The 27,385-nt window shown below is 38.7% G+C and overlaps 1 protein-coding gene across 1 annotated transcript; it reads right to left on the bottom strand.

Annotated features, from left to right (window-relative positions):
• Positions 1-27,385, bottom strand: LOC122989068 (scavenger receptor cysteine-rich type 1 protein M130-like). Its single transcript, XM_044361750.1, has 21 exons — positions 27,309-27,385; positions 23,947-23,979; positions 23,324-23,473; positions 21,854-21,973; positions 19,112-19,279; positions 17,034-17,174; positions 14,860-15,168; positions 14,484-14,615; positions 13,571-13,761; positions 13,043-13,150; positions 12,638-12,839; positions 12,505-12,543; positions 11,241-11,501; positions 7,559-7,858; positions 7,420-7,452; positions 6,040-6,285; positions 4,567-4,872; positions 4,196-4,477; positions 2,106-2,435; positions 1,493-1,575; positions 1-1,372 (listed from the first exon to the last, which is right to left on the bottom strand). The coding sequence occupies exons 1-21, from the start codon at positions 27,364-27,366 to the stop codon at positions 1,223-1,225; spliced, it is 3,642 nt and encodes a 1,213-aa protein (XP_044217685.1). The 5' UTR covers positions 27,367-27,385; the 3' UTR covers positions 1-1,222.

Below are 27,385 nucleotides of genomic sequence, written 5' to 3'. Positions count from 1 at the left end.
ATACACAAAAATGACAAAGAACAAATAATATACAGTGCAGGGAGAGGCAGAAAACCCAGTGGGCTTATTTGAAGCCTCCCCCCAAAAAAGTTAAAATTTCACAATGTTACAGAAAATATTATGACTACATAAAAGTGATGGCAAACTAATATACATATATATATAAATACAATAATAAAAACAAAATAAAAATTCTGTAAAACATCACATTTTTTCTTGAAAACAGCATAACAAAGCATTAGCAAAACTGAAATTTGATTTCACTTGATAACTTTTTCTTTTATTCAGTTTCTTTCACTCAAAAAGCAAATATTTTGAAAAGAGCAATAACACATTTCAGCTGAATAAGTAATATATAACAGGGGTTTTCAACTGTGGGCCTCCCCTCAGACAAAAAAAGTGGGAAAATGGGAAAAAGGCACCCACTCAGTTTACTTGCTTAGTTTCACTCAATTCCTGGATACCTATGGGATCATGATTATGTTATTTGATCCCATAAACACTCAACAATTGAGCCAAGATAGCCTGATATTGCTGTTTGACATACTTCAGAATATACAAAATACATAAAAATGGTCTGAAGGCATTTATTTGTTTCTGACTACAAAAGTGGGAAAGACAATAACATTCCCCAAAACTACTGTATCTCTGAACTATCTCTTTAACCAAATCACACACATTTAGGCTATTTTATGTGATCTCCTTTTGATAACTAATGTAATAACTAGTGTAATTTTTTTTTCACTTCCATTCAGTGAGCCTCCCTTGAAACTGGAGCCCCCCGGGGGAGGCCCACCTCCCACTTTAAACATCTCTGGTATATAGTACAGAATGTAAAAGTCAGTGCAGTGAATAAAAAGATATAAACTCTATCAAACAACTGGGTGGATTTTTAAATGATTTCTTGACTCAACATTTATCCAGATGAGACCATAAGACTCCAAACTCCAGACTCTGGATTCACAAAAATCTTTAGGTAAAAAAAAGTTACAGCTGTTCACCTGAGAGAGGTTAATGATGACAAAATATAACTATATACAGATAATTATGTTACAAATGGTCCAATCAGATCTCCTCTCTGCTCTTCTTTTAGTGGTCTTAAGAAAGGTCTCACTACTTCACTATTATTTTGGCGGTGAGTGACATCATTCCTCGCCATACTGTGTTGCAAAAACCTGACTCAGACTGAGAGGAGAGATGAAACCAAAGATGATTTTCTTCATCAGTGGGTTTGTGTGGCCCCTTGGGGGTCCAACTCTGCTCCCTGGGCTCTTTCCTCTTCAACTGGCTCTCCTTCAGCTCTGGGAACACCAAGGTTATAAGAATCCAGTTCAATGTTCTCCTGTGGGCCCGACTTCTGCCCCCTGTTGGCCTGGAGAGACATGACAACACAAATCGAAGTCACTGCATCATTCCTCTCTTCAGTTCAATATGAACAGGCTGAGTGCTTCATTTCAACCAGTCCTCTATACAACAAACATGTGCTCAGTACCTTGAAGATGAAAAAGATGGCAGTGACGACCAAAGGCAGAGTCACTAGCAGGACAACCAGTCTGATTATGTGGTCTGTTGGATCTGACGAGACACATTTAGTCATCACATTAGATCACATGACATGATGAGTACAACAGCTCCCATTAAACAGAAACTTTAGTGATGTTAAATCTCCTAAAATCACTGAAGTCTGAAGCAGCTTGTTGATCCAGCTCTTGGAGTTCATCTAATCCCCTCTGTATGCTGATGATGTTGGACAAAAGCAACTAATGTGTTTACAGCTGGTTTGAAAGAGTAAACTGAAATCTGCTGATTCTCTCCTTAAACTCCTGTCTGTTTGAAATGATTCAACTGATTGTTAACAATCAAGATCTTTACATGCAGTTAAATCAAATGTGATCCTGGTGAAGCTCTGAGCTCTCCTGATGACATAAAGCTCTTCATGTAAAGTGCTGTTTATTATCATTATAATGGTTATCTGGCTTCACTGACTGGTTTGCTGCCTTTTACTTTTCACCTGATGACTTTTTTTTATTATGTTTTGCAAACATGTAAAGAAAGTCAGTGTGACGTCTTAGTTCAACTGAGCTTCATACTCTGCTTCAGCTTACCTTGGACAGTGAGAAAGAGCACACGGCTCTCAGAGGAGAAGTTATGAGAAAAAACATAGATGTTATAAACACAGCTGTAGTTTCCTTGGTGGGTGGGGTCTGCAGCAGTAAACAGGAAGTCAGCAAAGTGATTGATAGCTGGCTGGGTGTAGTTGTGTGTCGTGTTGGAGGAGGTGAAGGTGAGCTGGAAGGATCCTCCTGGGTACTGAGGTTGGATGGAGCAGCTTATGGTGAAGTTGGAACCCTGGTGCACCCAAAACCCCTGCTGCTTGGCGTCAGAGACCCCACCCATGGTAGAAGACAGAGAGATGATTGGCTGAACCAGGAGATCTGCAAACACAGAGAGATGATTGGCTGAGCCAGCAGGTATGTAAACACAGAAAGATGATGAATACTTTGTCTTCTGTGAGAAGCTGGATGTTGTTGTTTTTTTCAAATAAATGAACATTGATCACTGAGAGGTGATCGCACAACACAGAGAACTCCTACATTCATGTGTAATACAGAGGAGTCAGAGAACAGAGGAAATAGATTAAGATCCTCAACTGCTTTCGGATCGGACAGAAAACAGCTGCATTTTTATTCATCTGAGATGATCAACATGTTAATAAGACATTCATACAACACTGCATGCACAATAGTTTCCAACAGAAACAAATACTGAACATAACACTAACATATCATCAGTTTTTAAGTTGACATATTGAACTTGTTAGCAAACAGTTGCTTATTTGTTTAAGCAGCAACCAACAATTATTAATTTGTAATTTGGCTGTTGCTTGTAAGGTGGATGTGACTGAGCTGGCTCAGGAGAACTGCAGAGTGTGTTAGTGAACCACAGCAGAATGCTTAAAGATGCAGATTGTCTCAGTCTGAAGCAATGAGCCTCCGGGAACAAGCTAACCTCTCTACCCTTTAGGATGCCATCATCCTGGATAAGTTTACAGTTCAGTGCAATAGAAACCACCAACTATCACTGTGACAGATGAAGAAAAATACAGTGGAAACTGCTTATAGTGATAACGTCAGTCCGGGTCAAATTAATCACTATGAGTGGATATTATAACTGATTTTTTTTTTCTTAATTTCTCATGCAGATTACCGTCTAATTGACATTTGTATATTTCTTACATGAATATAAAGTAATGAAACCAGCAGCTTTGCTATTTATTGAATTTTATTGACTGTTTCATAATACAGAACAGCTGTTTCAAACACTTGTTGTTTTGCTGCTATATCTCGTTGGCTCATTTTTGGCAGTTTGTCGTAAGCTTCAAGGAGACTACGTTTTTCATTGAGAGAAAATGACTTTTCTTTTTTTTTCACGATTTCACAGCTCCATTCTCCCAGCCCGAAGCAGACAGGTTGTGTGTTGTGCGTTTAGGCTGCGGGGGTGGGGGCCACAGGGGCAGCACAGCGAGAAAGTTGAACCAGAAACAACTTTTTGAGAAACGCAACCCGTAAGGCTGTACAACCCTGCCATGAGGGAAGACAAAAACATTACTAGAAAGAGGGGAGGACATTTCTCTTCATTTTGCAACGTTAAAAGTATAGTTAGGCTTTGCTGTCGGCTTCCCAACTCATTTTAAAAAAGACGAGAGAGAGAGAGAGAGAAGTAGTGGTCAAACGAGCTAGAGAGTGGATGAGGAGAGCGAGCAGTGGTTGGCGAGAAAGCCGGTGAATGAGAGGAAGAAAACGTTATTTTCTGATTGTTTCACAGCAGTTACAAATAAACACACACACACCCGCACCTCCGCACAAACCTGCAGAGGTGCACCGCAACGCTTGATAATGGTGCCGCAGCCACTTAATACACATCATACTGTACTATGGGAGTATGGTAAAAAGAAAATACAAGTACCGTAGTTTCAATTTTTTTCCCCATATGTTTTCATGTATGACAAGACCCAAAATGAACACTGTAAGCGGACTACTTGATTATTATAAGCAAATTATTTAAACAGCATTTGTAAAGGAATGATTCTGTCCTGAGCTTTTTGATCCATATAAGTGGTTGACTACTTTAACTGTGATCACTTAAGCAGTTTCCACTGTATTACTGTCATAGATGATGTCACTGATGGATTTACCTGAGCAGGTGAGCTCCATGATGGAGGAAGCAAACGCTAATGTTGCACAGTCCCTCAGTGCAGATCCAGACTGAACACACTCAGGTTTGATCAGCCAAAAATATCTGCCTGAGGTATCATTTCTACTTCCTGTTGAAACAGCAGAGCCACAGTCTAGAGCTCTACAGGCTAGAGTTGCTTCCTTCAGGGTCCATTGATCGCTGCTCACTAGTCTCCACACTACTTGTTTCACCTCCAGTGTACCTGCACAGCGACTGGCTCCTCCCATCAACCTGACAGGCTCTGAACAGAAACAAGAGAGTCATCAGTAAAAGAACAAAGTGAGTTTCATTAGAACAGAAATTAAATCAAAGCTGCAGCTCCTCTTCTACCTGAGCAAGTGAGTCTAACAGCTTTGCTAGGTGAACAGGTCCTTCTAGCTGAGTCTGATATTCCACAGTCCAGGAGAGATGACTCATGGCCTCTACACTGGAATTCTTTGGTCCACATTGGAGCCTCCGCTTCTTCATAGAGCACCCCCTGGAGGACTGAAGGAGTCCCACAGTTGAGTTCCCGACAGACAACCTCTGCATCCCACTGGTCAAAGTCAGCTTCACACACTGAGAACCATGACTGCTCAGACTTCACCTCCAGTCTGCCTGAACACAGACTAGTCCCACTCACCAGCCTGACAGATTCTGGAGAGAGAGAGGATTTACAATTCAGTGCTGATCTTTATTTACCACCTTATATACTATAACAAACATAATACATTTATTTGCAAACAGAAATATAACAAATCCCAGGAGGTCCCCTCCTGGAGCCCAGACAGGGAGTCTCTGGTGGCCGGCTTTGTCCCATGGAGCCTGGTAAGGCACAGACTGAAGAAGCTACATGAAGTGCACCCCCCACCCACAGGGATGATGGAATATTATATCATGTAAAATGGTGTGCTTGAAAACAGGGTCTTGTACCTGTAATCTTAGTTTTGTAACCTTTAAGGTTTCTTACTGCAACCTTGTTTTTTAAGTCTGAGCATCCAGTTACAAGCTTGCAAGCACACTTTCACACACTGTGAAGCAACAAAAACTCGCACACAGACGTTTGACAGGTTTACTGCATGATAATGTCAAGTAAAATGGTTTTGCACACTGAGTGGTGAATTCACAAAAGGATTGCACAGCTTTTGCAGCAGCTAAACCTGGGCAAATGAAACAAACAAAAAAAACAACAACGTGTAATTCATAAAGCACCAGCAAAGGGTGAAATGCCCTCCTGCACTCCACTGCCGAGCAAATTGCTTCTCAGTGCTACTTTGCTATTTTCACGTATTTAAATTAGGTAATATGCACACTTTTGCTGGAAAACTGGCCCCTTTCTATGCAAATGAACCTGAGTCTAATTTACAAAGATCAGCGATAACAGCCACACGCAGTTAGAGTGAAATTATTAGCGGGGGGGGGGGGGGGCTCTGTGTGTGTGTTCCTCTGCTAATTAAAGATACGCAATTTGAGGCTTTTGTCCTCTCAGCAGTTTTCATTGTGGACCAATCTGTTGTATATGTATGTGCAATATTTGATTTCCAATCACTGGTCATATTGAATAAATATTGACTATGTATTTTTTTGAGACTGTGGAATGTGTATGATTTTTGTGTATGCATGATCTAAGGCAGTTCTAAATTTGTTCGCAGACTAAGAACAAATTCAGGTAAGAACATATTGATGAATCCTGGATTTGTGCTTAAAACGTTTGCACGCAAGGTTTAAGCACAGATTTGTGTGTACGCACTGTCTGTAAATGAGGCCCAATGTCTGGAGTTCATATGCAAAAATGGCTATAGATGATGTCACTGATGGACTTACCTGAGCATGTGATCTCCACGATGGAGAACGAAAATGACGATAATGATGCACAGTCACTCAGTCCAGATGCAGACTCAACACATTCAGGTGGGATGAGCCATTCAGATATTCCTGAGGGCTCCTTTCTCCCTCCCGTTGAAACAGCAGAGCCACAATTCAGAGCTCTGCAGACTACAGCTGCTCTCTTCAGGGTCCAGAAGAACTCACTCACTGGTCTCCACTCTACTTTTTTCACTTCCAGTGTACCTGTATATAGAGGGTTTTAAGGGCCAAATATATATATATATATATATATATATATATATATATATATATATATTTATATTAGATTTGTGTGTGTGTGTGTGTGTATGTATATATATTTATAATGCTCAGTTGTCACCATAAATAAATAAATCACAAATTAAATGAGACATTAAATACATGAATGTTAAATGTATGTGTGTATTTATTTATTAATTTATGAATATTTTTATATTTACATATTTGTATATTTATTTATGTATTAATTTATTCACACATTTATTTATCTATTTATAATTTTATTTATTTATTTATTTATTTATATACTTTCATTTATCCATAGTGTAACTTGCTGCAGCTAAATAAATAAATGTGTCAACTTCACCCATCAAAAGTCAGGGGTGGAGTCTAACCTGTCATTGGTGGTTGAACTTGAATTTACTGCTTTTGCCTAATTCAAGACTGCAGCACCCAGTACGGTTCTTAATGAAGTCTTTCATGCTACAATGGTAGATATGTTGGCTGTAGCTAAACAGATGGAGGCAAATGCCAATTGCTATGCTTTTTTTGATCAGATTGAGGGCCTCACTGAACGAATTGGAATGATATTGGCCCTGACTGACACAGAAAGGAATGAAGCTATATTCACAATCGCAGATTTTGCTGGGTCTGTAATACTGCTCATTCACCAATCAGAGGATTTAACCTGCCCCCTGACTTTTGATGGATGAGACAGATTTTATTATTTTACTGCAGCAAGTTACACTATGGATAAATAAAAGTATATATAAATAAATGAATAAAATTATAAATAAATAAATAAATGTGTGAATAAATTAATAGGTAAATAAATTAAGTAATATACAAATGAATATATATATATATATATATATATATATATATATATATATATATATATATATAATGTGTAAATATATAAATAAATACACAAATACATTTAATGCTTATATATTTAATGTCTCATTTAATTTATGATTTTTTATTTTTGGTGACAAGCATTAAATTAAATAATCATTTATTTATAAATTTGTTTCAGCATTAAATTAAATAATTATTTATGTATTCATTCATTTAAGCATTTAATTATATAATTTCACCCCTTAAAACTTTCCATACCTGCACAGCTACTGGCTCCTCCCACCAACCTTACAGGCTCTGAACAGAAACAAGAGAGTCATCAGTAAAAGAATAAAGTGAGTTTCATTAGAGCAGAAATGAGGCCAGATCAAAGCTGCAGCTCCTCTTCTACCTGAGCAGGTGAGTCCAACAGCTTTGCCAGATGAGCAGGTGCTTCTAGCTGAATCTGATCTTCCACAGTTCAGGAGAGATGACTCATGGCCTCTACACTGGAACTCTTTGGTCCACATTGGAGCCTCCACCTCCTCATAGAGCACCCCCTGGAGGACTGAAGGAGTCCCACAGCCAAGCTCCCTACAGACCACCTTTGCATCCTGCTGGTCAAAGTCAGCTTCACACACTGAGAACCACGACTGCTCAGACTTCACCTCCAGTCTGCCTGAACACAGACTAGTCCCACTCACCAGCCTGACAGGGTCTGGAGAGAAAGAGGATTTACAATTCAGTACTGATCTTTATTTACCACCTTATATACTATAACAAACATAATACATCTCTTTGTAAACAGAAATATAACAAATCTCAGGAGGTCCCCTCCTCGAGCCCAGACAGGGAGTCTCTGGTGGCCGGCTTTGGCCCATGGAGCCTGGTAAGGCACAGACTGAAGAAGCAACATGGAGCGGACCCACAACCCACAACCCACAGGGATGATGGAATATTATATGATGTAAAATGGTGTGCTTGAAAACAGGGTTTTGTACCTGTAATCTTAGTTTTGTAACCTTTAAGGTTTCTGCCTGCCTGTTTTTTCTGAGCGTCCAGTTACAAGCTTACAAGCTCACTTTCACACACTGTGAAGCAACAAAAACTCACACAAAGACTTTTTTTTACTGCATGATAATGTCGGGTAAAATGCTTTTTCTATAAAATAAAAATGTCCTGAAAGCTCTGGTGGAGCACAGGATTCATCCGTATAAACCTGGAATCTGATCCAAACTGATCCGGTGTTAATGATATTTACCACTGCTGTGCCGCGCGCATAAATGCGTTCGGCCTCTTTCTCAGTTTGGAGACACAGTTAAGCTGTCAGCTGCCGTGTGATGCTGCAGGTGTTTAATAAACTCAAAAAGAATCTGACACAGCCAGCTGTGGGCAACAAATGGAACATCAGTACTAATGTTTCTGCGAAATCCCGGAAACATTTAGTGACACCTGAATAACATTATTGTAAGAGTCAGACAATCGAACACGTTTCAGACCTGCCTGAATCACATTACTAGGTGTATTTTGATGGACATTTCAGTAGATTATGTTACAGATGTGTAATACTAGAGACGTAACAGAAGCAAAATACATGAGAGTTGGTTTGTGATTGTGGATAGCTCTGTGTGTGCACACCTCTGTTAATTAAATACACACAATTTGAGGCTTTTTTTGCTTTTTGTATTTTTCATTGTGGACCAATCTGTGTGCTTAAATGTGGAGAAAGGCCTGAAACACTGGAAACAAGGGCAAACTGCACTCAGCTACAAAACTTTATGGGCGTTTGCACTGTCATATCATTCATCATATCAAAATATCACAGCGTACTTTTTGCATAATGTCCTGCCTCCTGCACCCTTCACCTAAACCAAACAGAATATTTCCAGTAGGTGACAACGCATCAGTTGTGCGGAAGGACAACTCCAGAAGACCTAATTCTCCTGAAAATGGGGCTCATTCAGTAATATGTGCGTAGAAATGTTTTTACTTTGTGCACACAATAAGTGTCCATGCAAAATTACTGCTGGATTCATGACACAGGCCAATTTTGTTCTCACCACCATGTGTATGTTAGTGAATCAGAATCATTCTAAATTGACAGGCGCATGCCTGTTATCAGTAATTGGCGTACTACCACGCCCCCATTTTTCTGTATAAGGAAAGCTCTGTTGGAGTGGTGCAGCAGTGGAGAGAGCTGTCACTCATTGCAAAGACAGCTATGATGGTAAAATTGTGGAAAACTTCACTGCAAGTGAAATGCAAACAATAGATTGCTAGCAAATTTGGCTGGTAAACATGTCATTGGCACAATCGTTTGGAGCCTTATTGTGTTATGAGAAACAGCTGGTTCCACAGAACATAAGAGAGTCAGGAGGATTCAAAATAATCAAACCAATTTATTAACAAAACCAACAACTACTATCAAAGGCAAAAGCTAAAGCATAGCAAAACAAACACATGAACAAACAGCTGTTGCCAAGGCTGGGAAGTGGAAAGTGTGAGCCACATTCCTGCCCCTGTAATACGTCCTCTCTCAATCACAGCAGATCAAGGCCACCTGGGAGAGAGGACAATACATGATAAGTGTAATGTCACATTATACATATCCTAACCAGCAGGGGGGGGGATTCCTGCAACAAGCACAAAGCCAACAAAACTGTGATCACCACACAGTACACTTGGATCCAGGAACACAAACCATCAAAAACATCCAGACAACACAGGCCTACTGCCACTTAGCCACCAAATCTAGATACAAAAACACACTGAAGACTTTAAAAGTTTTCAGTCAGCTTCAACGAGCCCCCAATTTATGTTATGACCCTCAGCAGCTCGTTCTGCAGAAGGCCCAACATAATCAAAGAGTCAGGAGGATTCAAAATAATCAAATCAATTTATTAACAAAACCAACAACTACTAACAAAAGCTAATGGGCCGGCCAAAAAGAACAAAAAAGGAGGGAAGATACCCAGACCAACCCACAAAAGGTCATAGGATCTGGGCTCTCCCCTCTAACCTAATTCCACATGAAAACTAATCCTAACAGAAATGAAGCCACGAAAACAGGACTACCAGACCCACTAAACAAACCAAAGACTAACAAAGGCAAAAGCTAAAGCATAGCAAAACAAACACATGAACAAACAGTTGCTGCCAAGGCTGGGAAGTGGAGAAGAGAGTGCAAGCCACATTCCTGCCCCCTTTATAGGTCCTCCCTCAATCACACCAGATCAAGGCCACCTGGGAGAGAGGACAATACATGATAAGTGTAATGTCACGTTATACATATCCTATACATAACCTAGCCAGCGAGGGGGGAGGGGGGGGTTGTGAATCCTGTTTACAGCCTGCATACCTGTTGCACCACTACCACACAGTACATCTGTAACAAAATAAAAAGTTGGTAAATGTGTAGATCTGTGGAACTGATCTAAATAAATCTCTACTGCTGTGCCAGGTGTGCATCGTGTTTCGTCTCTGTCCACAACAGGCCGCGATGTACCGAAAGCAGAGCGGCCCTCCCTGTGTCACTACTGAACTGTCAGGCTGTGAGGAACACTGAACAGGCTGCTGGTTAACCAGCTACATATATCATGGACAAATATGATGGGGGAAATTAATCAGTGTCACATTCCAATTTGGAAATTATGATATATAAGCTATTGTCATCTAAAAGTGGAAACAGGACAATTTTAATATATTAATAATTTCATTATAGTTATGATGATGATTTATGGATTACAATGTCTTAGCTATTAATTGCATTATTAGTAAATAAATTGTTTATTATCAGCAATTTCATACTTTTCAGTGTTGTATATTTAGGCCCGATCATTTTTTAAATAACTGTGGTTCCAATAAACTGTTTGTGAAATGTTTATTATTTGTGTGTAATGCAGTAAGGCAGTTCTAAATTTGTTTGCAGAGCAAGAACAAATTCAGATAAGAACATATTGATGAATCCCAGATTTGGGCTTAAAGCATTCGTACGCAAGGCTTAAGCACAGATTTGTGTGTACGCACTGTTTGTGAATGAGGCCCAGTGTCCGGAGTTCATATGTGAAAATGGATATAGATGATGTCACTGATGGACTTACCTGAGCATGTGATCTCCACGAAGGAGGAAAATGATGCTAATAATGTACAATCTCTCAGTGCAGATCCAGACTCAACACACTTAGGAATGATGATATATGCAGCTTTGTCTGAGAGCTCCTTTCTCCCTCCTACTGAAACAGCAGGGCCACAGTTCAAAGCTCTGCAGACTACAGCTGCTTCCTTCAGGGTCCAGAAGTACTCACTCACTGGTTTCCACTCTACTCCACTATTCTCCACTATTTGTTTCAACTCCAGTGTACCTGCATGGAGAGGGTTTTAAGGTCCAAAACTAAATATATAAATACATAAATAATTATATAATTAAATGCTTGAATAAATGTATAATTATATAACACTTAAATAAATGAATAAATGTATAATTATATAATTTAATGCTTAATATATGTGTGTGTGTGTGTGTGTGTGTGTGTGTATGTATATATATGTATATACACATTCACATATTTATTCATTTGTTTATATTAATTTATGTACATATTAATTTATTCACACATTTATTTATCTATTTACAATTTTATTATTCAGTGATATACTTTCATTTAGCCATAGTGTAACTTGCTGCAGCTAAATAAATAAATGTGTCACCTTCATCCATCAAAAGTCAGGGGGCAGACTCTGCCCTGCGATTGGTGATTGAACTTGAATTTACTGCTTTTCAGACTGCAGCACCCAGTGCAGATCTTAATAAAAATCTTTCATGCTACAATGGTAGATTTGTTAACTGTTGCTAAACAGATGGAGGCAAATGCCAATTCCTATGCTTTTTTTGATCAGATTGAGGGCTTCGCTGAACAAATTGGAATGATATCGACCCCGACCTGGCCTCTTTAATACTGTTCATTCACCAATCAGAGGCTTTAACCCGCTCCCTGACTTTTGATGGATGAATGTGACAAATTTATTTATTTTGCTGCAGCAACTTACACAATGGATAAATAGAAGTATATATAAATAAATGAATAAAATTATATATAGATAGATAAATGTGTGAATAAATTAATTAGTAAATATATTAATTAATATACAAATAAATAGATAAATTTAACATTCATATATTTAATGTTAATTTGTGATTTATTTATTTATGGTGACAATTAAGCATTCAATCAAATAATTATTTATTTATTCATTTATTTATTTAAGCATTAAATTATATAAGTATTTATTTATTCGTTTATTTAAGCATTATATAATTATTTATGTATTTATATATTTAGTTTCATCCCTTAAAACCCTCCATACCTGCACAACGACTGGCTCTTCCCACCAATCTGAAAGGCTCTGAACAGAAACAAGAAAGTCATCAGTAAAAGAATAAAGTGAGTTTCATTAGAGCAGAAATTAAGCAAAATCAAAGCTGCAGCTCCTCTTCTACCTGAGCAAGTGAGTCCAACAGCTTTGCCAGATGAGCAGGTCCTTCTAGCTGAGTCTGATCTTCCACAGTCCAGGAGAGATGACTCATGGCCCCCACACTGGAACTCTTTGGCCCACATTGTACCCTTCACTTCTACATACAGGGGCCCCTGGAGGACTGAAGGAGCCCCACAGCCAAGCTCCCGACAGACAACCTCTGCATCCTGCTGGTCAAAGTCAGCTTCACACACTGAGAACCACGACTGCTCAGACTTCACCTCCAGTCTGCCTGAACACAGACTAGTCCCACTCACCAGCCTGACAGATTCTGGAGAGAGAGAGGATTTACAATTCAGTACTGATCTTTATTTACCACCTTATATACTATAACAAACATAATACATCTCTTTGTAAACAGCAATGTAACAAATTTCAGGAAGTCCCCTCCTGGAGTCTGGCCGGCGAGTCTCGGATGGCCGGCCTTGGCCCATGGAGCCTGGTCAGGCACAGACTGAATACACAACATGGAGTGGACCTGTGGACCCACAATCCACAGGGATTATGGAATATTATATCATGTAAAACGCAGTGCTTGAAAACAGGGTTTTGTACCTGCAATCTTAGTTTTGTAACCTTTAAGGTTTCTGCCTGCCTGTTTTTTCTGAGCGTCCAGTTACAAGCTTGCAAGCTCACTTTCACACACTGTGAAGCAACAAACTCGCACACAGACTTTTGACAGGTTTACTGCATGATAAAGTCGAGTAAAATGGTTTTGTATCCTGAGTGTTGTGTTGTGTCTTCTATTCAAATAGCACTTTGCTTCATATTCAGCCTTTCCACACTCCTGACACTGTAAATTGGTTTGAGGGTTGTGTCTCTGGTGGGGAAGGAGCTGGAGCTGGTGCAGAGGGAGAAACGGCACCAACTGGATTTAGTTGGGCTCATGTCTACACACAGCACCGAATCTGGAATCGAACTCCTGGAGAGGGGCTGGACTTTCTTCTTTTCCGGAGTTGCTCAGGGTAATAGGTGTGAGGTGAGGGTGGGGATACTCATGAGCTGTGTTGGAGTCATCCCCGCAGAGCAAGAGGGTCACCTCTGTGAGGACGTGCCACAGGAAGAATGACTCTGACTTCTTGTTTGTGCCTTTCCACCAAAAGGAAGTTCATAAAGCAACCTATTGTACTGGAGTTACCTACTGTTGCTGGCCAGAAGAGTGCAGTCTGTTCCATGAGTTGGACAGTCTGGGATTTAGGCTGTTTGATTGAAAGTTAACCGTGAGGAAAATGGAGATGTGGATGATTCCACCTCTGTAGAACATGCGGACTACAAACAGCAGACTCTCTGACATGCTAACTTGTTTTAATTTGTGATGTAATTGTTCCTTGTAAGGTGGATGTGCCTGAGCTGGCTCGGGAGAACTGCAGGATGTGTGAGAGAACCGCAGCAGGTTGCTTCAAGGTGCAGATTGTCTCAGTTTGAAGAAATGATCCTCCAGGAACAAGCTAACTTCTCTACCCTTTAGCATACTGTTGTCCTGGATAAGTTTACAGTTCAGTCCAATGGAAACCGCCAACTATCACTGTGACAGAGGAAGGAAAATATTACTGTCATAAGCCCCTTTCACACATGCACTGCAACCCTGAAATTTTCCGGACATTACCCGGAGGAGCTGTTCGTGTGAATGCAAATGTCCGAATAAGTCAGACAAGACATTAAACAGACTTTACCCTGCCAGCTCCCTAGTACAAAGTCCATGTAATATCTGATTAGGCCCATGTGTGAATACAGCAGTGAAAACACTGACCATCACTGTATCAGAGGAAGGAAAATATTACTGTCATAGATGATGTTAATAATGGACTTACCTGAGCAGGTGAGTTCCACGATGGAAGAAGACAGCGATGATGTTGCACAGTCCCACAGTGCAGATCCAGAATGAGCACACTCACTACTGATGATCCATACAGATCTGTCTGAGGGCTCTTTTCTATTTCCCACTGAAACAGCAGAGCCACAGTCGAGAGCTGTACAGGCTACAGTTGCATCCTTCAGGATCGAGAAAGAGTCGCCCACTGGTCTCCACTCTCCCTGTTTCACCTCCAGTGTACCTGCACAGCGCCTGGCTCCTCCCACCAACCTAACATGCACTGAGGAGAAACAAGAAAGTCATCAGTAAAAGAATAAAGTGAGTTTCATTTGAACAGAAATGAAACCAAATCAAAGCTGCAGCTCCACTTCTACCTAAGCAAGTGAGTCCAACAGCTTTGCCGGATGAGCAGGTGCTTCTAACTGAGTCTGATCTTCCACAGTGCAGGAGAGATGGCTCATGGCCTCCACACCGCAACTCTTTGGTCCACATTGGGGCCTCGATCACTTCTTCATAGAGCAGCCCCTGGAGGACTGAAGGAGGCCCACAACCAAGCTCCCTACAGGCCACCTGTGCATCCTGCTGGTCAAAATCAGCTTCACACACTGAGAACCACGACTGCTCAGACTTCACCTCCAGTCTGCCTGAACACAGACTAGTCCCACTCACCAATCTGACAGGGACTGGAGAGAGAGAGAGAGAGAATGATCATTAGTTTTGGGAATATTTACCTGCAACTACATACCAATAAAGCTTTTTCTGAATTTGAAAGTAACAACTGATAAAGAGAGAGAGCACATTCATACCCTGACTCAAGCATAGGCAGCACTATTAAGAGGCTAGGGGAAACTTAGCTTCCCCAAAATTATCAGAGCAAAAATTTAACTTTCAACAAAATCATGATTTTTTTGGGCAGTACCTACTGGCAAACAGGCTAAGCTTTCCCTAAATTTACTGATGGCGATTGTGCACCCTACAATGCATACTGGTAAAGTTAAAATAATGAAAAGGCTTGCGTCAGCAGTTAAGCAGTTGAAAAGAGTGCAACACTGAAACATCACTGGTTGATGATGATTTTGTCCTCCTCCTCCTCCTCACGTGACAAAAGAAGAGGAGAGAGTCGTTCAGTCCACACCGACTCTGACCTGTGTTCAGTGTCTCTGTCCACAGAAGCAGCTGTCTGCTCCCGGGGAGCTGAGAGGACAGCAGTCGTACAAACTACCTTCACCAGGCTGACTGACAGCAAATTCGTGTTTCTTTATTTTTTGTTGCAAATTCGTATCACTGCTGATGAATAGTTTTGATGCAAAATATTTGCAGGTGAGTATTTCACATATTTGTATATGTGTATTTGTTACATCCCCAGTGTGTAAAGGCCTTTAAAGACGACAGAAAAAAACCCTGTTAACACATCCATTTTGAACGTCTAAAAGAAGAAGAAATTGGGTGCTACCATTTTATTTTCTGGGGGGAAACCCTACATACAATCATTACAAAAGAGAAAACAATTCCCCACTCAACCTACCTTGTATGAATAGAGGTTAGGAAATAATATTGATTGAATTGGATTTAAGAAATTATATTGATTTACGGTGACATTATTAACATCTGCATTTTTTATAGACTAATGGTTACTTATTGTGAAAAAATGTGGCTCGTGTACAGTATACTTGACATATCCATTTAATATGGTGTGCTTGCCTAAGTGCCCACTAGATGGCAGTATTAGAGCACAAATGGCAACCTGTTGAAAATTGAGTAAATTGGGGGAAAAGAAAGAATTTGGTGTTGTTATTTAATGTTAAACATTAATAAACATAATTATTATTAATTTAATAATAATTTAATCTTAAACCCTCAGACAGATCTGTCTTAAACCAGTTGCCTTCCCTCAATATGGGGGATGGCAGCTGGTTATGGCTTCATTATTTGTTTTGACTCATTTTGGACAAGGAGACATCTCTTAAAAACTGATAATCTACATCTCAGTAGGACAGGCACGAGTCTACTAGAAATTAGAGGATTAGGGCTAGAAATTCATCTCACACATAAGTGGAGCTCCTAATCCTCTCTGTGTATCTAGCATCTCAGTGGTTAACAACAATAGGCCACATACCTCCCTCCCTCATCAATCTGTCAACAGGAATAACCTTTCCTATGTTCATTGACACATTAGCTTTATTTTTACACAGTGTCAGGTAATTTTTCTCCAAATCTTTTATTTGTAATGACCTCATTGTAACTTTGACTTCTTTCTAATAACACACATTTGACTGTCTCAGGGTGACAATGTCTGACTTGTTATAGATTAATTTTCTGATCTTTTCTATGTTATCGTACCCGAGTCTAACAATATTCTGATTTTCTTGCACAATAGATTAAAAGAGAGTACTAACCAGCAATAAGATAACTCTATATCCAACTGTAGAATCCAAAATTTAAGCTTTAAAAACCTGATATCTTAAGATTAATTCTGACACCAGTGAATCAGTGTGGTGCTAACATGCATTGATGTGTGATGATGACAGACTCTTAAGGCACAGCCTACCTAAGGCACTGTTACAGAGGTTGATGGTGAGGTTGTCAACAATGTCCAGAAGGAACGAGAAGTCGCTGACACTGTACATGTGAATTTCATGGGGATCTGAGGCGATGGCCCTCAGCTTAGTCTCACTTACATTCTTCACACCTGAGAGAAAAATATAGTGTTAAAACTGTGCTTTAAAAAACTGAAATGAGAAAAGGCAAGTTTATTTGTATAGCACATTTCAACAACAAGGCAATTCAAAGTGCTTTACATAGAGCATAAAAGGCATCTAGACAGAATATAAAAGCAACACAAGGCAATGTAAATAAACATTAAATACAATTAAAAAGTGTGCCAAACAATTTGGTTGGCAATGTGATAAAATAATGGTTTCCTGTTGCTTCCTGCAACAGTTAATTGAACTTCTTTCTATTGCTTCTATCTTTAATAATCTTTTCCTTGAGTCTGTATATCAGTTAGGTAAAAAATTTGCTAAAAGGGAATTGGATATTGCTCCTATAGATGCTAAAGGCCAGGTTTTCAAGCGGGCAAAGACAGTTTGGTTTTAGAGCAAATCATTCCACCAAAACTGCTACCTTGTACTTAATAAAGCAAGTTAAATCTAGGCTTGATGGACGCAAAAACAGCTGAGTTAGCAGCTGCTAATCTAACAACTACAATGGAAAGGATCACACAGTGGTTTGATAATTCATGTCTCAATCTGAATGTTTAGAAGACAAAAAGGTATGCTTTTCACTAAAAACATGGTACAACCTTAGAATGCAGTTATTATCATCAAAGGCGAAAGCATCGACATAGTCACTGATTTTAAATATCTCATATCATATTTTAAGAAATATGTTAAAAAATGGTAAAAACCATAAAGTACAATCTGGCAAACTTTATACACATCAGAAATTGTCTCACCCTGGACGCAGCCAAGAAATTATGCATGCTGTGATCCTTTCCCATATGTCTTATTGTATTACATGTTGACGGCTGGCTGGAGAAACAGCCATAAGACCTCTTCAGTCATAATATATTATATATTACAACAAATTCTAAAAAGTCTGGACAAAAAGCCGATGCATTACCATCACTGTAGGATACTTAAGAGAGACAACTCATTGAGCTTTGAGAGTTTTAGATTGTATTCTAATCTATATCTTGTTTATAAAATTCTAAATGGTTTGGCCCGTCCTCCATTATGTGACTTTGTGCATTTTCATCCTGTGGACTCTATAAAATCGTCCAGAATATAATAGATTGTATCATACCATATCGTCCCACTGCATTTGGACAGTCAGCATTTTCTGTAAAAGCCACAACTCAGTGGAATGCCCTACCTAGTGATATGAAGAGCTGCAGCTCCTTCAGTACTTTTAAAACCAAATTAAAACATTAACTAAAATCTACTCAGTTCTGTAACCACTGACTCTACATTTTATCCTATGGTCTTCCTATGAATGCAAATATTCTGATTTTAATTGGACAAGTATTCATTAGTCATTCTAATGGACACGTAACCTTGTAATATCTATCCTGTATTATTTTGTACCCTTTGTACTATGTTTATTCTGTATTATTCTTTATCCCTTGTATTGTTTTTTGACTAGTACTGTGCTGTGATATGTTGTTTTAATTGTGAAAAGGGACTGCACATGAAAACTAGCTATGAGCTAATTCTGGTACAGTGCATCAAATGGCAACATTATGTTTAAAACTGTACTTGGTCCCTTTCAAAAAAAAAAGAAAAGAATTAAACCTTAATTGACAGAGCATGCTGACGATTGCTCATTTTGAATCCCATTAAATAGAAAGCATATGTACTTAGTATCACTGACAAAGCATACCATATTCTTAGCTTGACTTTATTCCTTGTGAGCAGCAATTTGGTTTAATTCATTTCAGCCCACTATTAAAAAATGATTTAATAATGTAAGACATTAACTGATACAAAGGTTTAATGTAGTCATAAGAATTCTACTAGCTAACGTTTTCATTGGGGCAAAGTATCATGTTTAATTCATGTTAATGTCACGTCATTCTTTCATGGTAAAATAATATAGTTTCAGAGTTGCAGAGGGAAAGTCAATCACCAATAGTGTAGACCTCAATGCTGGTGTGTCTCAGGTGCTTTGAATCCTGCAATCCCGGTGCGTCCGTGGCGTCTGTATCAGTAATCAGGATACCAATCTTTTGGGATTCTGCACGCATCCCATATTCGGGGTTAAAGTTGTACTTCAGCATGAAGTTCAGAGCTCTTCCTGTATGAAAGTAATAAAGAGTCTTTACAAGATACAGAGACTTTATTTCATGTGTCCCTTGTTCCAGACATAAAAGTCCTATTACTTTGCTTATAGACTGTTAGGTAGCTGACAGTTGGAGCACTTCAACAACTGTGTAACAAAACATCTGGTCCTTTGATAAAAAGTCAAAGCTATAAGCCTGTGGACATAAAAACTGAAACAGAGAAATTAGCTACAACTCCCAGGGTGCATTTCAGTCAGAAACATTCAATCACAGAGCTTCAAATTCTATTGTGAGATGGTCACTTCATTATGATTTTTAATGTTGTTATTATATTATTATAATTATTATAATCACTATAACAGTATCAGCAATCTTTGATATATAATATTATACCATCATACTTTAATATTATGTTACATTGCAATATTAATATTACAATAACAGTATTGTTAAAGGAAAATTCTGGTTTATTTCAACCTGATATATTTCCCATAAATGTGGCCATTGTGGCTCTATGTGTGATGCAAATTTTGCTCTCTCCGGCTCCGTTATAGAGATTTGAGGGATTCACAAAAACATGTTTATCGTACACAATGACAAACAGGGCAAGCTGCTGAGACTCCTTTCCAAATAAACAATCATGAATTGCTTCAAAAGTTCATTTCAGAGTATGAACAAAAGTAAACAAAGAAACTAGCCACCTGTAGCAGCATTATGACTAACTGCATAGGGAGCTATATTGCATGTTGGTTTGGTTACATCTAAGGCTGTAAACAAAAATACACACACACACACACAACCTACTAAACCTAGTCCTACTAAATCCCTACCCATGTCAGCCACCCTAGCACCCTATCCCTGCTTATTCATCATATCCTATATAAAAAAAAAACCCTGTATCCCTTAAGAAAGCTAACAGTACCCTGACCTGCACCCTCTCTTCCATGCTCAGTAATCCTTTAAATGTGAATTCCTGCACCCCTCATTCCCTCAGATTATTCCTCATCATCTTTCTTTGTGTCCCATATCCACCACAATTTAGAACTGCCTGCTCTACTGACTCCTCTTCCAGACATCCTGTTTCCCTAACATTTTCAATGTTTTGTTTAGCGCAAAGTGGCCCAACCTTAACCTTGTCAACACTAGTTTCCTGTCTCCTGTGTCCACTCCCTACCCTAATAACTTTGACACTCTTGAATTTGATATAGTTGCCTCTCTGTCCCACTTTTCTTGTCACATTTGGTTGTTTTTTTCCCCAGATTACACGTTTAACCTCTGCTTTACTGATACTAATTTGCATTTCTATATTTCCTTTCTTTAAGCCCTTTTTGCCAACTCCTCCACCATCTCATTCCCCCACTACTGCATTTTTTTTCCAAAGATGGTGCTGCTGATTTCCTGCTTTCCAGCTGCTTTACTCCAAACAATTTTACTGTATGAACCTGGAGTGTGTATGTAACATTAAATCCTGACCAATCCTGTTGGCGTGTCAAGAGATTTAATTAATCAATGAAATTATCCTTCTGTGCTTCCTGTGTAAATGTGCACAGCATTTCTCAAGAAGAAGGATGGTGTTCCTCAGCCTTGGCATTGATTCTACAAGTCTCTGGAACCCTTCTGGAGGGATGAACACCATTCTTCAAAAAGATATTCCCTCATTTGGTGTTTTGATGATGGTGGTGGAGAGCACTGTCTAACACGTCAGTCCAAAATCTCCCATAGGTGTTCAATTGGGTTGAGATCTGGTGACTGCAAAGGCCATAGCAGGCCATGATATATAAACATATATACATATATACATATATATATATATATATATATATATATATATATATATATACATATATATATATATAGAGGGGGAAGTGAGATACAATCACAAGTGGTCACTCAAGACACATGTGGAGATGCATATTAATGCCAGGTGTAAACAGGGCCTAAGAAAGAAAATTACTTTCACTCTTTGGTCATCATACAGGTTGTGCATCTTTGATGGCATGATGGTGGTGGTTCTCGATGGCAATTCAAGTGCACTCGTTGTTTATCATTATTATTGTTATTATTATTATTATTATTGTTGTTGTTGTTGTTGTTGTTGTTGTTGTTATTATTATTATTATTATTATTATTATTATTATTATTTCACACAGATCCTTGTCCTCCTCAGTGCTAATGAGGCTGCCTGCATTAGCATGTGTGCTTTGCTAGCAATTGGTATTTAAGACTGTATGTACTCCTGTGGTAACTCTGTTCACATTGACATTTCTGGAATCAGTATAAATCAAAATACTTTTTATTAACTTTATCTGAAATTTCTGGTCTGAAGATGTTATTTGTTGGCATATACACAGTTTTCTTGACCTCTCAAGGGAGTGAATTTCATTCACAAATTGCTTAATATGTTCAATATATTCTACACTACAAATACTTGAGGTTAAAATTTTGTGCACAATACAGATCAGCTTCACTTTCCACCGCTGACAGACCTAAATACAGACGGTAAATATATTTGGATCTAATCAGAGCCTCTGTCTCAGTCCCTCACAGTGTAAAGCTTGTGTAGATCAGACAGCATTCTGTTAAATCACCTAAGATGGAGCGACGTTCTCTCTGTTGCAGGTTGTCTATGGCCTTCAGCAGGGATTGTTTGGTCAGGTGGGTGTTCAGGTGCCAGTCAATTGTTGAGTCGTAGTTGTACTGATACAGACCTGCAGAAAACACAGAAATTTGTGAAACTGACACACTGACCTACCTTTGTTTTTACATGATAATGAGAATAAGAATGATGACGAGTATGAGAATAATAAGTATGTAAGAGTAAGTATGAGTAGTATGAGTGTTCTTGAGCAGATACATTGGTTTATTATTATTATTATTTTTGTTTTTTAAATTTTCATTATTATCTCATTGTCATCACCGTTGCCCCAACACTCATCCACACACATCGCATGTCTCATGCATACTCATGCCTGTACTAATATGCATATGCATAAAGGTACCAAGGGACTTAAAGGACAGCAGTTCAGTCCAGTAGAACTAAGGCTGGAGATATATCCACTTTTTATCCACATGTGAACTCACGTAGACAACCCGCTGCTTCATGAACGGAATTGTTCACATATGCGATCACAGCAGAAAATGCGACAATTGTGCCATCGACAAGCATATTTGTCACTGTACAGCAGCAATGACACATTATACAGATACAGATAATTGTGGACTTGGTCTATTAACATCAAAGCTTTCCACCATTGTTGTCGCTGCTGACGTGCCTACTGACCCCTGACCCTGTCACATCCCCATACTACCCCTATCGTTCATGTGCGGATTGCATCTTGCGGACATGTAGCATTAATTTCTGAGGACATGCACAACCAAAGTTCCAAAAAGACACAGGATATGTGAGGGAGTCATCATGTGCACATGAATGTGTAGTTAAAAGCAAGTATATCTCCAGCCTAACACGCTAATAGGCTAATAAGCCTTGAGTCTACTGTGTGACTCTAGTACATGAACGATGGTGAGGCCTGAAGCCCCCAAGCATCTCTTGGGTATTCTTAAGCAAATGGGCAGCGGTTCAGCATGTGTAGGAAGTGTCGAGGGCAGCACGTATGTACAAGAGCTGGTAATAATATCAGCAGCAGCTGAGTCCAGTCAGGTTGAGTCAAGCCTAATATGCAGGCTGATGGTACTGATCGGTCAGCAGTGAGTGCATACACCTACTGCAAAAATCTGTCAGTCAGTCACCATCTGTACTGCTTAAAGCAAGCTAAATGTTGTCTCACAAAATTCAAAGGAGTTTTTAATACAGTGTAATGTTGTAATTCCACCATTTTTATTGCTGGCATCTAGTCTGTTAACATATAAAAGCAGAGTAGGTGGGAAAAGGCGAAGGCTTTTGTTAGTGTTGGACTTTAGAGTGTGAATATATAGCTACTTCCCAGAGGCGATGGACATTGTTGGAGGAGTTGGAGCAAGGCAGTGATGCTGGCAACAGGCAGTAGTAGTAATAGTACCAGGAGCAGTTGTGTAAATAGTAGTAGGAGCGAAAATATTACCGATCTGGACTTTGTCAGGGCCGATGTCGAAGATGCTAACTATTTGAGTTAAAAAGGACTTAATGTTTCTATAGTCTTCAAGGCCAGTGCTCTCGTAGACCTCGACCAACAGTATGATGTCAGCCTTGACTGTGCTCTCACACTGAAAACCTGGTGGAAAACAGAGGATTGTGGGATACAATACACAAGAGACCAAATATAGAAGAATGACTAAGGCTGTGTCTGAAATCACTATATAGAGCAAAGTGCAGTCTATTTATCCTCCTCCTTTTATTTGAATGTCCAAATTCTGTGTGTGTAAATTTATCCACAATGGAACAAAAAACTATGTAGTGTTCATGGCATGTACACTACTTTCTGCAAAAAAAATCCACAGTGCCATGCATTTTATTTTATAGATATAATAGACACAAAAATTAGCGGTGTGCAAGTCTACTGCTGACAGTAATTTGTGATGATTAGTGAGTGTCCAAAATCTGGATTTTCACTTCTCCATGCTAACATTAGCATATTCTATTAGTTATTGGTTTTGAGGATATTTGGTCATAAACCAAGCCCTCCTGCAGGATCAGAGGCATTCCAGGACCAGATGAGATACAACTACTCCCATTCTCTCTTTTTACCCATTGATTGGTGTTTATCTTCAGCCTGGAGTCCTGGAGAGAAAAATCAGAAAATTAATTATTTATTTTGGCACAGAGCTGTGAACCGAACAACACTATGAGGCTTCCCAGCAGCTCAGAGATCATCTCAGTGAAGGGTTACTGCAAATCAATACAAAGTTGTTCTGAGTGATCACCTTTATCCTATGATGAAACATTTGTATCCTGATGAGAGTGGTCTCCTCCAGGATGACACGAGGGGTCACTGAATGGTTTGATGAGTATGAAAATGATATGAATCATACACTATGGCCTTTGCTGAAGCTCCCTTAGCTTAGCTTAGTTTAGCCTAGCTTAGTTTAGGCTAGATGAGTAGTAGTAGCTCTCATCTCCGCTTTTGACTCAAGTGGAATTCATATGATTTTGTTTTCGTTAAGTTAAATACATAAATGCATTAAAATGTAAATTAATTAAACCTCTTTTAATTTAATTTCACAAATGGTTCATTAACAGACAGACACAGAGTCAATAAAATATAAACTGTAAATACAATAAAGTTAATTTTTCCCAAACAAAGAAAGCAGAAACATGTTTTTGCAGATATAACATATTTCCCTCACGTTCCTGCAGATTGTGTAAAAGCAGACTGCAGTATGAAGTACTCTCGATTATTCTTGGGTGAAAGTAATCCTCGTAAAAAGACAAAAAGTGAAAGAACAACAAACGCTGTCTCTCTTTGCCTGGTCAATCTGAAACTTTAAAACCTTTTTTCTTGACCTCACTGCTTCTACTTTCTGCTTCTTCTTTGAAGAGCAGCTGATGAGATGAACACATGAAGACAAGTTCCACAGACACTTCATAAAGAGTTAAAGGAAAATTATGGTTCATTAAAACTTTTCTCACATGGTTTGTTTTCTGTCTGATCATCTAACTGCTCGTATTTCTGACCTATCAGATACCTGTCTTTTTAGTCACCGTGTTCACAGATACTAACTTGTTGAGTACACTGTTGTTATTACTAATACAAATGATGGACAAACCCATGAAAATAAGCCAGAACTATGTTTAAGCACAACAGACCAGTTCATATAGAGTTAATGCAACACAGCAGCTCAGAATGACTTCATTTCCCAGAAATCCTGTGAATTAACATCACATAACCACTGTGCTATTTAAAGTCCGGATAAAACAACATTTTGAGAGTATCTAACTTCCATATCATAACCAAGCGGCAACCTCCAGGCTGAAAAATGAAGCCAACACAGAAGTGCCTAAAACTGCAGTTCTTTGAATGGCCACTTGAGTCTGGCTCCAAAAGCGAGTCAGTCCACATAGACCCCCATGTTAAAATGTCCAACTTTACAGCAGAAATAAACATGTTTACAGCGTGGTACAAAAAAACAGTTTTGCTCTCTATAGCTAATTTCCCTGTTCATGACAACTGTACGGGAGGTGAATTTTTATATAACTCACCTGTTTAAATTTTATTAAGATTTGAAGTTATGCATAATTAAGGGCGTGGCTGCTTTGAGTGACAGGTGGGTGCCGTCATAGGCAACTCCCTACCACAGTGACAATGTTGGTTAGGTAACATAACCATGGTGTAACCCCAGTTTCATAGAGTATAGAGGTAGCCGTAGCCGTAGCCATTGCTATTTCCAGTGTGTTTTCAGTTCATGAAAGTTTATTGTAACATTTTGGTTGCCTAAAAAAGCCTTTCAAAGTTCAGTGTTTGGTTGTAATAAAAGACCCTCTAAGAAGTCGGATATTCAGTTTTTTCCAGTAAGTACATTTTGTTTTAATAGATTTAAACCTGTTTTTCACTAGCAACAATTAGCATTAGCATTATCATAGTTAACCATAGTCTGTAAATGCACTGTGCTAATCAAGCTAGCAGCTAGCGTTAGGGTCAGCTCTACCCTCTCGTCCAAATACAGTTACTTCTGGCTCCACAAATCCAAGATGGCAATGGTAAAAATGCAAACTCGAGGAGTCCACAAACCAATGGGTGACATCACGGTGGCTATCCATTATTTTTTTCAATCTATGATCGTGACATATTTTCCGAGTGAAACAGGATACACAGGCGGGACATAACATTGGCAGGAATTTGATTTGAACATTGAAAAGTGGGCATGTCATAATGAAACTTAGCTCTGTGCCACCAAAAGTTGAAGATTGATGGATGGATGTCATGATATTTGGTTGGTTCAAGGCTATGTAAGCAAACATTGTATTTTGTATTACAGGAAAACATGATTGGATTTTGATATAAGAATAAACTGATTTTTTTGTATTTTTTGGCATATATTGTTAAATAGATACACAATATAATAATAATAATAATAATAATAATAATAATAATAATAATAATAATAATTATTATTATTATTATTATTATTATTATTATTATTATTATTATTATTATTATTTTATTTGTATAGCACCTTTCATACAAAAAAATGCGTAAAAAGTGTTTTAAAACAAAATAATTTACAGGCACCAAGTGCTTCATAATGAATAAAGACATGAAATGAACATAAGAACATGTAGGCCTAATTGTAGATCAGATAGAAATAAAACCCACTCGATTATAATAATAAACATAGGATAAAGTAAAGTGAAAATAGAATACATAGAATGCGTACTTCAGTGGTGGTAATTTGAGACTTAATAACCAAAAACGCCATGTGTACACAATCTATAAATCAGCACCCAGGTCTCTGAAGCCATAAGCATAACGGATGGTACCTCCCTTTGCCCAGTGGACACAGACTCAGACTTGAATAACCAAAATAAGCCCCTCACAGGTTAAACCTCACTGTGGGTGTTGTGTTTGGCGCAACCCAAAGCTGTCCTGGAAAAAAACACCCTTACTGGCGCTGTGGGGATTAAAAAACACACCACAGTCTCTTTTCTCAAACCTACCAACCACTGACCTCAGCACCTATGTATCATATATGATACATAGAAACAAATATGACTGCAGATGTGATCTAAAAGGGTTAAAAGGGCATTTTTCATTTCATCTTGATTTTAAGGATTGACAAAACTCAAGTCCCCATAATGTAAATCATTACATCATCACAGTATCTGACGGCTGCAGTTGGTTCTTACTCTCTAGATTTTACATACAAAACACAACACTGCATTTATGTCATCAAAATTCAACTTAATACAACTTACATGTAAACACAGTCATTAAACTCTGTGGAAAGAACCGATGTGAAACTATCAGGACTGAACTGAAGATACTTCACTACTTTTTACTGATAAAGTTTACATTCAGTGAAGTTTTGGATGCAGGATTTTGACTTAGATTCAGTATTTTTACAAAGGGGATTTGTGTCTTTCACACATTCATCATTAAAGCAGAGTCCTACCTGAGCTCCACAGCAACACCAACACCATCAGCAGGTGATCCATGACTAGGTAGACCATCTGTCCAACTATGACGGAC

The sequence above is a fragment of the Thunnus albacares genome, chromosome 9 (genome assembly GCF_914725855.1).
Source record: "Thunnus albacares chromosome 9, fThuAlb1.1, whole genome shotgun sequence".
NCBI classification, from domain to species: Eukaryota; Metazoa; Chordata; class Actinopteri; order Scombriformes; family Scombridae; genus Thunnus; species Thunnus albacares.
The sequence above is the reverse complement of the archived record's forward strand: the minus strand, read 5'-3'. Positions and strand labels throughout refer to the sequence as shown.

Coding starts and splice junctions, on each gene's coding strand:
- LOC122989068 (XM_044361750.1), bottom strand. CDS start 27,366: ATGGTCTACCTAGTCATGGATCACCTGCTGATGGTGTTGGTGTTGCTG. Junction 17,175..19,111: donor CATTGAGGTCTACACTATTG/GTGATTGACTTT, acceptor TTTTTCTCTCAG/GTGTGAAGAATGTAAGTGAG. Junction 11,502..12,504: donor AAGAGCCAGTCGTTGTGCAG/GTATGGAGGGTT, acceptor CTCTCCATGCAG/GTACACTGGAGTTGAAACAA.